This window comes from Aphanomyces astaci (genome assembly GCF_000520075.1).
Source record: "Aphanomyces astaci strain APO3 unplaced genomic scaffold supercont1.53, whole genome shotgun sequence".
Lineage (NCBI taxonomy): Eukaryota > Oomycota > Saprolegniomycetes > Saprolegniales > Verrucalvaceae > Aphanomyces > Aphanomyces astaci.
Window position 1 is genome coordinate 407,423 of NW_009798316.1, and position 13,189 is coordinate 420,611.

At 50.2% G+C, this 13,189-nt stretch overlaps 3 protein-coding genes across 3 annotated transcripts; 2 read left to right on the forward strand and 1 right to left on the reverse strand.

The window, feature by feature from the left end:
- Positions 1-3,749: 3,749 nt before the first annotated feature.
- H257_14150 (hypothetical protein) lies at positions 3,750-4,139 on the reverse strand (the record flags this gene model as incomplete). Its single annotated transcript, XM_009841905.1, has 2 exons — positions 3,750-4,009; positions 4,040-4,139. 2 exons carry the CDS (start codon positions 4,137-4,139, stop codon positions 3,750-3,752), a joined length of 360 nt encoding a protein of 119 aa, XP_009840207.1.
- A 330-nt stretch (positions 4,140-4,469) lies between these two features.
- H257_14151 (hypothetical protein) lies at positions 4,470-7,150 on the forward strand (the record flags this gene model as incomplete). Its single annotated transcript, XM_009841906.1, has 4 exons — positions 4,470-4,724; positions 5,295-5,441; positions 6,030-6,533; positions 6,617-7,150. The coding sequence occupies 4 exons, from the start codon at positions 4,470-4,472 to the stop codon at positions 7,148-7,150; spliced, it is 1,440 nt and encodes a 479-aa protein (XP_009840208.1).
- A 3,299-nt stretch (positions 7,151-10,449) lies between these two features.
- On the forward strand, positions 10,450-10,965 carry H257_14152 (hypothetical protein; the record flags this gene model as incomplete). Its single annotated transcript, XM_009841907.1, has 1 exon — positions 10,450-10,965. The coding sequence occupies one exon, from the start codon at positions 10,450-10,452 to the stop codon at positions 10,963-10,965; it is 516 nt and encodes a 171-aa protein (XP_009840209.1).
- Positions 10,966-13,189: the final 2,224 nt, after the last annotated feature.

Genomic DNA, 13,189 nt, shown 5'->3' on the forward strand with positions numbered 1-13,189 from the left:
GGGGGGACGAAGCAATCCATGATGCCTGAGTTGGGTAGGGGACAGATGGAGTACATGCGGTGATGACATACGAAGCTGGAGTCTACTGTATCATTGTCGAAGGTGGGATTGGTTGCATGTAGAATCAAATGTTCGTGCAAGGATTAGGGAATCACTCGAACCGGGGAGAGAGACACATGTGTATCAGGCAGAACATTCACCTAACGTTAGACTTAACAAATGCGCACGAGAATTTAAAAGAGCGTTTGGAAGGCGCAAAATGGTGTGTGTGTGCCTACTTTGCCCCTCGCAGTTATACAAGGAATTCAGAATTAATAAAAAAACATCCAAATTGACACTCCAACCTACTGTACTACTGTTAGAACCCTTCTTACGATCAGTACATGTGTAGAAACACATGTACTGATCGTAAGGTTTTGTATCGAATGAAAGTACTTGAAATCGTAAGCGTTCGAAACAAAGCCAATCGATCACCGTATGTACACTGTAGAACCGTCATAAGCACTCTTCACGATGACACGGAGCGGTTCGTCGTGAAGAGTGTTCCATGCGCTCATTGTAGTACAGTACTGTACGGATCAAGGCCTTTCAAAGACTCAACACTACAGTTAAGTTACTAGAGTTTTTTGTGGATAAGGTAAATCGTTTGCTTTTCGGAATCGAACGAGGGTTCGTATACTGTATTCATTCCTGGCCTGTAGTACCGGAAGTACTAAGTAACTTATTGTAGGGGACAATGGGGATGATACACGACCGATACAAACTGTAATATAAATATGAAAAAATCCATAAATACGAAAGGTGAAACGACTGGTAAACACACAATCATGTGAGCTTAATTTAGCATCTCTCGCATTTGGAATTGGCCTTCATTAGAAAAAGTTATGGAGAAAAAACACACGCGCACTCCTGCGGAATAGCTCATGTGGCCACATGCCACCAGTACTTCATGCAATGCAAGGAAAGAAACCCAGCGGAACACGACGAAATGTCAGGACCAGCGTCTAGGAATGTCTTGGGTTCGGCCAGGTAACCATAGGACGTGTCATTGCCGAGTTGCGTTTTTGCTTGGGGAAGAATCTGGTGAAGAATATGATTAAACTCATCTGTTTAATTGTATAAATCAATATTCTTCGAAGTATCACGTTTGGCAGTCAATTTGTAACCAATGAAAAGATTTTCTATTCTTTGTTGGCGAATCAAATAATTATAATTTTACCCTAACCATCGTCTCGAAAACTTTCAACTTGCACTAAATGAATGGCCATTTACGTTTGGAAGATATACTCGGATCAAGTCATGGTTAAAGACAACACTTTCAGAAAAGATTTCTAGTTTTATTATTTGCCACCTTCATCTAAAACGGACTAAAATTGACTTAGATACAGTCGTCCACTGGTGTTTTCGGGGTTTCGGGGTTATCTTCCCCACTGTAGTCTCTATCAAATGGGTCAGGTCCTTGATGAGATATCAGCTGTGAGCCTGTTGATTCTACATGTATTACAGTACAATTACTGTACATAAATTTGAAGTTTTCAAGGCAAAGACCTTTATGTAAACGGTGCTTCCAGGCACCCTACCGAAGGATTTTGCTCGCTGCATTTGTGGATCCCGAAAAAATCAAATTTTCGGAATTTTGGGAGTAACAAAACTATAGTCGCACTATTTTGATTCGACCAATAAATGACATTTATAAAATTTATAATCCAATCAACGTACTTTAATGTAATCCATGTGCTTACGAGTATTGCGTGCGTTACAGGTAACGTGGGGCACCAGTCATCAGCATCGCTCTTTGCTTACTTTGTTCGTCGATTTCTCGTTGACTACAACACATATTGAGGTGATACAAATATCAAAATAACCGCAAGATTCAGCTCATGAATTGAGGTTCAAAGGATATCAATTTAAATAGTAAACACGTGCAGTAAGTATTTTCAAAAGTAGCGTTTTTCGTAGGGCACCAGTCATCGGCACACGTTTTAGACTTGTGTAATGTATTGAATCCTCCATATTCTAGTTCGCGGGATGCTGGCATCATATTAGCTATCAAAGGAATATGTGTTTAGAATGGGTATGTATTGCTACAGTAACGATTTCTGTATGATCAACACAATATTGACTGGTCCAACCTCTAATCTATAAGGGGCACTAATTCTTGAAGAACTACATGTTGACCAATAAGAGGTACTCGGGCATTTCTATTGGCTTACGACAGTGCCGATGACTGGCGTCTTTGCCGATGACTGGTGCCATACGTTATTAATAATTTCAAGTTAGCAAAAACTCTCTATTCGAGATATTTTGTAAGTCAAAAATTTAACAATATTTCCAGCTTTCAACTTCGTTCGATATTTAAAGGACTGAAAGTCAGAAGTCTCAAAGCCACGTGTGTTGCAAAGTCAGCTCACGGACTTTGCAAAACACCTGGCTAGTGTGGCATTCGACAATGCAATCCCCACGGAATAGATTTCTACGGCACTCCACGGCCAGCTTGCGTCTGCGTCTGTTGCTGATTCGACGCCAAGCCGCTATCGAGCGGTCCAGATGTGACTTTCTCATTGGACCAGTACTCCGACGCCGACTACAAGGAGAAGTTCCGGTTTGTGAAGGAAGACCTCAAACGACTCAGACGATGTTTGGACATTTCAGAACGTGTGGTGACGGCTGAGTGCACAGCCTGCACTGGTATCGAGGTTCTTTGCATCGTGCCGTTTTGCTGTTCCCGACCGGTGGTCCGACTTGAATGGCGATGTTTGGCCGCTCTTGCAGTTGCCTATGTAACATCTACCTCAACACCCTCGACCTCACCTTCAACAAGTTCCGTGACACGATATATCTCGACTACAACCGGATTCGCACCAAGTTGGCATCCTTTAGCCAAGCGATTGTCGACAAGGGTGGCGAGGTGCACAATGTGTGGGGCGTTCATTGATGGGACAGTTCGTGAGTGTTGTCGCCCTGCCGGAGACGAAAGGCAGCGATCCGTGATTAACGGTCACAAGAGACGTCACGCAATCAAGTTCCAAACGTTGGTCACCCCCGATGGCATCATTTCACACGCGTTTGGCCCAATCGAAGGACGCCGCCATGACCTTACCATTTTGCGGCAATCGAACCTGGGGGAAGCCACCCAAGCTAATGGTGGTTTTGAGGGCTACATCACTTATGGGACCCTGCGTACGGCTACTCCAATCAACTTGCGTCTCCGTTTGGCGGTGCCACGTTAAATCAGGCACAGCGATGTGTCAAGTGGAGCTATGGACAAATTTTACAGTACTGGCCAATTGTCGATTTCAAAAAAAAGATGCGAGTTGGAGGTAGCCCAGCCACCAAAATGTTCAAAGTCGCAGTTCTGTTAACAAATTGCATTACTTGTGTGCGAGGAAAAAATACAAACAGTGTGTACTTTCATTGTATGTCACCACCAACACTTGAAGAGTACCTTAATTTCAATCAATAAAGTGGTTTTTATTCCTTTTTATTCACAATTGATTTGACTTACATCCCATGTCAACGAATAATTTTTCCAACAGTGCGCCGCGTTGTGCATTCTCGGCCATTTGAGCCTTTCGTAACTGTTGCTCTTCACGGTCAAATTCTAGACGCTCCATTCTAAACCTATGATGATCCATTTGTTTCTTCTTCTCGAATTCGAGTAGTTCATCAACCATAGCGTCAGATTGCTCACGTTTCGCCGACATAGGGCGTTGCCGTTTTGATACACGCTGCTCCGCCTCGACACACAGTTACGACCCCGTAGATTCCAATGACTCCTTGCCCTTCTTGTCCTTGGACTTCACAGCGGTCTTGAGAGTGTCGGTCGCGTCACGTTGGTCCACCAGATCTTGAAGAAGTTGAACTTTCTCCGGCACGTCTTCGTCGCTGCCCGTACCCCACTGTCGCTGGGATTTGTCCGTTGCCTTGAACCCTTGTACCAGTCCGTCGTAGTGGTCGCGGGCAGAGCGGCGGGGGATGCCTTGGTTCGAGTACAACGAGAGACTGGCAGCTACCTCCTTCCATCACTGAATCAACGTACCGTGCTCGCCGTCGTAAGGCTCCACACGAACAACCTCGCGTAGCAACGCCAGGTCCAAATCGTCCGTCCACTTTAACTGAGCTTGGTTAGGTTTACCCATGTCAAAAGTGCAATACCTAGTGGAGCAGTTGAAACTAAGCAATATGACTCGCTGAAGAAGTTGGTTGGAGCAGTGCAGACTTCGGCCCCCAAAGTCAACACTTTCAGCGATATCCCGGACCAGATTTCCGACTCATAGATCAATATTCGAAATTCGATCCGAAGTTTTAGTGCGTTATTTTCAAATTTATGACTTGCAAAACGTCTCGATTAGAGAGATTTTGCTAACTTGAAATTACCTGTGAAAATTCTGGAATACTGGAGAAGGGTCCAGAAACGAAAATCCTGTGTGAAATGATTTTGCTACATTAAAATTTGTTGTGAAAAGTGCATGGCTGGCATGGACGACTCGATCGTACTCATGTCGGCCATGGCACTACTGGAAGAGTCCCAAGAGCATACACGAGCGATACACATATCTCGCGGCCGGTTCAACCTCATGGCACAAAGCTATTCAACGTGCGCCTTCCACTTTTGCTTTAAGATAAACGAGATTCAGCAATTGAAAGTGCTGCTGGAGATTCCCGACCCGATAATCACGCCCCAGCGCTACAACGCAAGCGCCGAGCAGCTGCTCGCGCTCATCGTACTCCTTGTCTGTTCCGGACGCACGAAGGGCAGCAAAGGTTTGTACTTGAAAAGCAGACATTAAGTCGTCTGAGCGTTTTCGTGCTCCGTTGACCGTTATGGCTTGGCCATAAATGCGTTGGACATGCTATGTGACCTCTGTCCAGCGCTTCTTGACCTCGCCATGGGGCGCTTCAAATGGCCGAACATGAATGACTTCCTTAGAAAGCTCGACGTCGGTGAACCCCATAAAGCGGAATGCTGTCTTACACCTCAGCACGGACTCGGACTCTTTGTCCTCTACCACATCATTGTCGTCCATACTGTACTGCAAGAATGCCACAACGAAATTTGAGTTCTCTGTGAGGTTTTATGACAGTGATTTTTCTCGAACAAATTTGCCTGTGGATGGCACCTATTTGTTCCTCGTGATTTTTCCACAAAGAATTATTTATAGTAAAATCACTCTTAATGTCTTCAATGTACTCACACCACCATTTGAGCATGCCACGCGCCAAATACATCACCAACGAAGAACAAGGCCAAATTGAGGCATTTTCGGCGCTGAAGAAGGCGTTCCGATGGATAGCAAACACCATCGGACGAAGCGAAAAACTCGTGCGGACATACGTTGCTCAAATCCGACAGCCAACGACGGCCAAAACACCTGAAAGACGCATCAGACTACGAAACGCGAGATCCGACGCGTTTTTCGGCTGATTACGCGCAAGGGAATGTCATCTAGACAAATCTCAGCTGTTCTAAGCGGTAAAGTAAAGAATACCAGGGGGCTGTGGGTCAGGCTTTGGCTACGTGGAGCGAATCATCCCGGCCCGAAATCAGATGATCACATGCGAGAAATGTCATCCGAATTCACAATAACAGACTGTTTAACAATTCATTGTATCTATTTTTGCTTCCTTATCGAGCCACGGCAACCCTCAATTTACTTTTGATTCTACATGACTTGTCAAGTATCAGACGCATACATTTGTGGGCGGATGGATGCTCTGTCGTCGCTCACTACTGTATGTCTCGGTGAATGTTCTGTCTGATACAGTACATGTAACGGGGTCCGGACAACATCCGGACACGACATCCCATTGGTCAGTTCCAATCCTGACCGAGAGGACACTTGGTAATCCAAGTGTCTTGAATCACTGGCTCTGCTACATCCGCAGCAGCACCATTCATTTGACATGAATTGCATCACTGGCGCGCAGCTGCGCGCCAAGGAAACCAGCTTAGAGATAGCTAGTTCTCCCAGTTAACAATATACCTTGTTCTACTCACCTTCCTCTGTGCACCCCATTACACCTGGTAGCACTCCAATTCGTCCATCGACCTTCCCCCCCGCCGCGCAATGTCCTCTGCCCAATTCTCCGAGACCCACCTTGTCACTATCCGACACATGTGTTCCGCTCTCGGGAAACAAGAAGCCTGGAGCCTGATCTTCGTACTGGCGCCTCTAGCGCAGCTCCACCTGGTTGACAGCTTTGCTCGCCATGGCGAGAATGCTCGGCAAGACATTGCGGCACAAGCACAATCGCTTGCTTCCGAGCGCGATGCCGCGCTACAAGAACTTGCCGACCTCAACGCTCGAGGACGTGCTCTGGAGGATACCCTCCATCACACGACTACGCGTATGTCCGCGCAGACAGCTTCGAAGCCGAAGCAACGCGCCGTAAAGCTCGAAGTCCCCAAGTATGGAGGACTTCCCTCCCACCAACTGCTTCGTTCGATCAAGCAAGTTGGTCGTGCCGCGGATGCTTTGAACATCGATGACGATGAGATTTGCGTGTCTTTCGCCATGTCGCACTTACTGGTCGTGTGGATGATTGGGCCTGGGGCCTAACTTGCGAAGATGGCTTCGCTTTTTCCAATTTCGATGATTTCATTGAACATTTGAAGGCAGCGTTCCTGCCAGCGAACAGCGACTTCCGGTACCGCGCGGAGTACCTATCTGCCAGGGAAGGCAAGCGCTCTATTTGTGAGTACGTCCACGATCTGCGCTTTCTTGCGTCCTGTGTCACCCAGATGTCTTCGCTCTCCGAAGAGACTAAGGTGACTATTTTTATTAACGGCCTCAACGACTCTGCTGCGGGCACGCAGCTTTTTCGGATATATCCTTCGACATTCGAAGATGCCGTCCGCACCGCGCTGGCCGAAGAGTTTTCGGTTCTCCAATCGCGCACCACGACCAAGACCCGCGACCCACATGACATGGAGGTCTCGGCTATGACCTCACCCACCACCGACCGTCGTTGCTTCAACTGCAACCGACCGGGACACATCTCCCGCGAGTGTCGCCAACCACGCCGTGCACCGACATCCGCTCGTGGTACTGCCTCATCCCCTGCACACCGCTTCGCGCATCCCGTTGTCGATCGCGCACGCGGCGGTTGCGAGTTTCCTCGCGGGCGGGGAAACGGGACCCCTCAGTAGGCGCGAGGCGTCCTACTGAGGCTACAGAGGGCTTGCCGTCAGACAACCTTCCCGCATGTTGTCCTTCCCCAGTCGTATCTCGGGGTACGATCGTTTGTTCCGCGTCCTCATCGATAGCAGTGCGTCGGAAAATTATGCCCGACGCGCATCGATTCAGCTGAATCGTTTCATCTACGATGGCACCACCCGGCGCGCATCGCCGCACTCTGTCGTGCGTGTAAAGATGGCTGATGGTAAGGTTGTCACCTCGCCGAAGGTCCTCGTCGACCTTCCCACGTCGGTGGGAGATTTTGTCTCGCCGAAAAATTCTACGTCATCGACCTCGATGACCGCTGGGATTTGATCCTTGGCATGCGATGGTTGGAGAAACACCAACCCTGGATCGATTGGCGATCCAAGACCATGCGTAAGATCGCATCCGTCCACCGTTCTACCGACATAGGCGTGATGAGTAATGAACTCACTCCTTTGTCTGGTCTGGAGACGCCGTTGGCCACGCGTCCCACCGCCTCGGCTACGAGGCTGGACGTACTTTCCGCCACGTTTGGCGATGCCGCCACGTGTGGCGATTATATGGGAGCCGCCATGAACGGCGATGGTCCGAATTCCACCCCCAGTGGACATTCGACGCGTGATACACACGCTTTTGTCCTCTCAGCCTACGACCTGTCCGAGTTGCCGCTGACTGCCGCTGAGATCACTCAGCTGCCAGAGATGAGCTATCTCTCTTTCGTCCGCGCGCTACGAGGGCACGAAAACATCAGCATTGCTCTCATCACGGAGAGCCAGGAGATGGACCTCCTGATTTCCTCGACAACCGACGATCCCGTCGAGGAGGATGTGTCTCGTCCATCCTCATCGGTATGGAAGGATTTTGAATCGAACCCATACTACGACTTGGTTCGTGAGTTCCAAGATATCTTCCCGGACAGTGTTCCGGAATGCCTCCCCAAAGACAAAGGGGTACGGCATGATATTGACTTGGTGCCGGGCACCAAGTGGTGCGTCACTCGACAGTGGCCACTTCCACGCGACCAAGTCGCGTACATTGACGAGTTCTTTGCTGCACGCAAGCGAGCCGGTCATGTGCGGGAGAGCAAGTCTCCGCACTCCAGTCCCACGTTCTGTGTGAAGAAAGGCAACGGGAAATGGCGCATTGTTCACGCCTACAACAAGCTGAACTCGGCCACGATCCCGGCGCAGACGCCGATCCCGCGGAAGGATGTCACCATTGACTCCATGGGACAGTCCACGATCTTCTGTACCATCCACCTTCGCGATGGGTTCTACCAGATCCTGATGAACATCAGGGACATCGAGAAGACAGCCGTCTCTACACCCAGTGGAATGCTCTGGGAATGGCTGGTGATGCCCCAGGGGCTCAAGAACGCCCCTGCTACTTTTAATCGCGTCGTCACGAAGAAACTCCGTCCATTTCGCGAATTTGCTCCGTCGTATTTCGACGACGTCTACATCCACAGCCGCGCCAGTTCGTCGCAATCTGACGCAGATGTCCATAGATGAAGTCCATACTGACGAACTCTCAGAGTTCGCTGGGAACTTCCAAGCTCTGGAGTGGAGCCTGAGTGGACGCGACGGCCTTGATTGATTGACAGACGTCGCAGGAAGCGACGTAGCGAGCAACGTGTTTATACAAACGCGGCCACCAAAAGAGGCGAGCGACGGTAGTGTACGTTCGATCGCAGCCGAAGTGGCCCCCGCTTAGGGCATCGTGGAGCTCGTGCAGGATGTCCTGCCGTAGAGAATGGTCGCAGGGTACTGCGATCCGAAAGCAATCGGTCGTATTGGTGGAATACAGCAACCTACCGTGGGGGACCGAATAGCGGTCGAGTTGGGGGATGCGAGAAGATATCGCTACATCATCACGGAGGTGGGTGATGATCGGATCCAAAGCGGGGTCCGTTCTGTAAGCTGCTCGGATGCGAGCCAAGAGGTTCGAGTGCACCGTGGAGATGTAGGAGGTGAGCTCCATGTTGTCTACCGACGGGAGTCGGGACAAAGCATCCGCGACAATGTTGTACCGATGTGGTGAGTGGACGGCCGTGCATAGCGATGCGTGGTCAGTGAAGACCACGAATTCCTCCGAACCCAGATGTAGATACGAAACTTCTTGAGGGCGTAGTACATCGCCAGAAGCTCCAAGTCATGAACGGCATAGCTCTTCTCGGACTTGTGGAGCTGGCGGGATTGGAACGATACCGGGCGATCCTGGCCCGAATCGTCGCGCTGCATCAGGCAGCAACCGATGGCGCGAATGGATGCGTCGCAGACCACGAAGAAAGATGGCCAAGCTTTGATTACGGTCACCTTGGCCGGGTCCGCCCAGCAGCCGTTGATGCCAACGAAGTCGCCTAGGACAGGAATTTCGGGTACCCCGAAAAGGCATTTCGACAGGATCGCTTATAGACCGGTGTGTCGCAGAGTCTCAAATACCAAACCTTCCCCGCGACCAACGCGGCAACACTGGCATTTGGGTATGCGTCGACCGGGGATCGAAGTACCTTGTGGCAGTCGCCGTCAGGGCGAGCATCACAGTTGAGCGCTGTGCCGGGCTCTTCTTTGACAATATTTATTGTCGCTTTGGCCTCCCTACTTCCATCGTCTCCAATCGAGACCCACGTTTCACTTCCGCTTTCTGGAAGTTTTTGTTTGCCCGCATTGTCACTCGCCTCAACATGTCCTCGGCCGACCACCCCGAGACTGACGGCCAGACCGAACGCGCTAACCGGGTTGTCGAAGATGTGCTCCGCAGTTATGCTGCGTCGAAACCTCGCACATGGAGTTCCCTACTCCACCAAGTGGAATTTGCTTACCATTCCTCGGTCCACGCCTCCACGGGGTTTTCCCCGTTTTTTACGCAAACCATCTGCGTCAGCCCCGTCTTCCCACTGACACCGGTGTGTCTACTTTGAGCGTGGGAGGAATCTTCCCTGGCCTACGCACGACAGCGTTAATCCAAGAATTTCTGCGACTCCGCAGCTCTATTATGCGCCAACTTGGCGACAATATCGCCCATGCGCAACATCAGCAAGCCCATCAGGCCAACAAGCACGGTGGCAAGAACACCAATACGTTCTGTGTTGGAGACTTCGTCTATCTCCACAAGTCGGCGGCGCCTCCGACGGTTCTGTGCAACCCAAAGCTCCAAAGCACCAGGTCCCCTGGATTGTCCCTATCAAAGAAGTCATCAGGCCAACGTCAATGAAACTCGACCTGCCTGATGACTGGCGAATACACCCGACGTTCTACGTCGGCAAAATCAAGCGCCACTTACGCCGATGCTCCACGCACACCTCCAGCTCCACGAAGCGACGAGTCACGTCACAAAGACGCTGAGACTCTTCACAAACGCTCTTCAGCATATCCCGCTGATCCTCCTGCAACTGTTGCAGAGCAAGTTCCACCTTCACAACCCGACCATGAAAGTCTCCAACAGCAGACTTTGTTGCGCCAGCAACCACCTCCGCCCGCACACGCCACACCTCCAAATGTTGTGGCTTCAGGAGCCGTTTCAGCGTCGCATCAGCCGGCGACAAGCGATGCAGGTCCTCTGCCTCCGACCCCAATGTCGGAGGGGTCATCTGCATCAGGCGCTCGACAGTTGCCAATCGTTCAAGCACGGTATCGTGTTCCAGTCGCGTCACACCATGTCCCTTCATCTTCCGCTCAACCGCAGTCAAGCGAGCGGCCACGGCGTCATGCTGCGCCGAGCGCGCCTCAAGAGCAACCAAACGCCTCGACACGTCATGGGCGACGTCCGCGTTTCCATCTCCCACACCACGAGTTCGTGGTAATGTGCTCTCGTTGGGCCCCTGATGGCCGCGAGTATCTGATCGCGGCATCCCATGGTCCTACACAATGGACATCTCAGCTGGATATACCAGCCAACTCACCTCTCCGTGCTCTCTGTCACGACTTCGACAGTACTCGGAGATCAGGTGGACGAAATCCCGTCCAAGCCGAGGCAACTCGGCACGACACTTATGTGTTCAACCAGCTTCTGCTGGTAGTGGAATGCGTTCGGCATTGGCACAAGGCGTGCCCACCAAAGCCGAACGTATTGGAGCGACCTTCACATTGGCGATGATATCGCCACCGTACTTGCTCTCGCCGCAAAACTCAGCAAATTCCATCGCAGACGTACGCCATGGCCGCATATCAATGAGGACATTGACAGCCACCTCGACGCCATCGAGGTATTGCCGCAGCAACTCGCTGCGTGGAGCTCGACACTCCTCCATGCACGCATACTCTTCCACGCTACAAGCCAACGCACGCATTCCGGACACTATCCGGTCCATCGGGTAGTCCTCGTCTCCCACAACTGGGAGAGTCCAATCCGTGCGGACGAAAACATCGTCCGCACTTACCGAGGTCACCACAAAATATCCAAACGTCATCCCAACCTCATCCACCATTAATATTAGGTCATATCCTAATTAGTATAGATGAGAGTAGATTAGGATAATGCTAGGTCATTGCATACAGGCCTCGTCCGGGAGCGGCACGGCCGACGGCCTACCTGCCGCTGCCCGACAAGAAGAAAAGTTAGATCATTCGGTGAAGTGAGAAGCTTAGATCCGCGCTCTCGTACGGCCGCGCTTGCGCAGACGCGCTCGGGGCTAACGTAAGGCTTGGTCACTAACGTGACGGATCGTTGATCAGCCGAAATTGAGCTGCATTCATCCGACCATATCTCGTGAACTTCAAATGGCCACAACGTAAAAATTGCTGCGTCGAATCGCTCTTTACAAGCTTTATCCCATCATCCGAAAAAGGACTTAATTTATGAGTTTAAATTTGTGCAATAAAAATGTCAAAGTTTCGAACTTACATGTTAAACAGGCGATCGATGTTCAGCCGAATTTTACACTTGTTTAAAGTATGTCATTTTTTCGGCTTTTGAGAAGTGAAATTATAAATTTACAGAGATATATTACATGTATACAGTAATAATATTTTACAGGCAGTACTTCATTTATTGGATGCTCAACGAAGTATGCCAAGCCATTGGCGCATAGCTAATCGGTTAGACGATGAGGCGGTGGTGGATGGGCCCCGGGTTCGAGTCCCGGGGTGCGCCAATATTTTTTCTCAAATTGAATATTTTTCCAAGCTAATAATTGCATGTAAACAAATTTATGTCATGGTTTTACTGTTAACAATGTAAATACATTTACAATTCGAGATGCAAACTTGTACATCTTATAATTTCACCAACTCCATCTCCTCTTCTGATACTACTACGTCATAATCTTGGTCGGCAGGGGTCGACGTAGCTGACTGAGATTTCTTGCGGGCTTTTGGACGAGCGGCTGCTTGGCTTTGGAGGATAGCATGGTAATCTGCCGTAATAAACTTACCACTGACAGTCAAGGTCTTCCTCGCAACACGCTTTTTCTTCTGAGGGGGCAACACGAGCAATTCACTCCTCACAATTGCGCACCGTTTGAGCCACGTGTCGTCAATAGCAATGCAGACGTCTTGAGGGGGCTTGAAAATTGACAATCGATAGAGCATCTTGTCCAGCGACGGTGGGCACAGGCCAGTGCAATCAAACCCATTGGTAATGGATGACTCCTTGGTTGTCAACGTCCAAACACGACACGCTATGGCAATTGCTTCTTGCTTACTGATGCTGGAAGCAACGTCGTTCCACTTGTCATTTGCAATCTCCTGTCGGATGGCTTGCTTGAAGGGCCGGAAAACAGTGACGTCCAACGGCTGGAACATGTGCGTCGAGTTGGCTGGCAAGAACAGAAGCAATATTTCCAGTCGCTGGGCTTCGTCGTAGATGTAGTTGGAGTAGTGGGACGAACAACCGTCCACAATGAGGAGAATAGGTCTCGCCGTTGACGTGGGGATGGCTGAGCTGAGCATTGAAAGCCACTTGCGGCAAATGAAAGAGTTCGTCCACACCTTCTCAGATGTCGTGACTGCCGCCCCAGGAATCACAAGGTTGTCGCAGACTTCAGTTGACACGCGATCGCCGGGGAGAACAAACAGAGGCGGAATCTT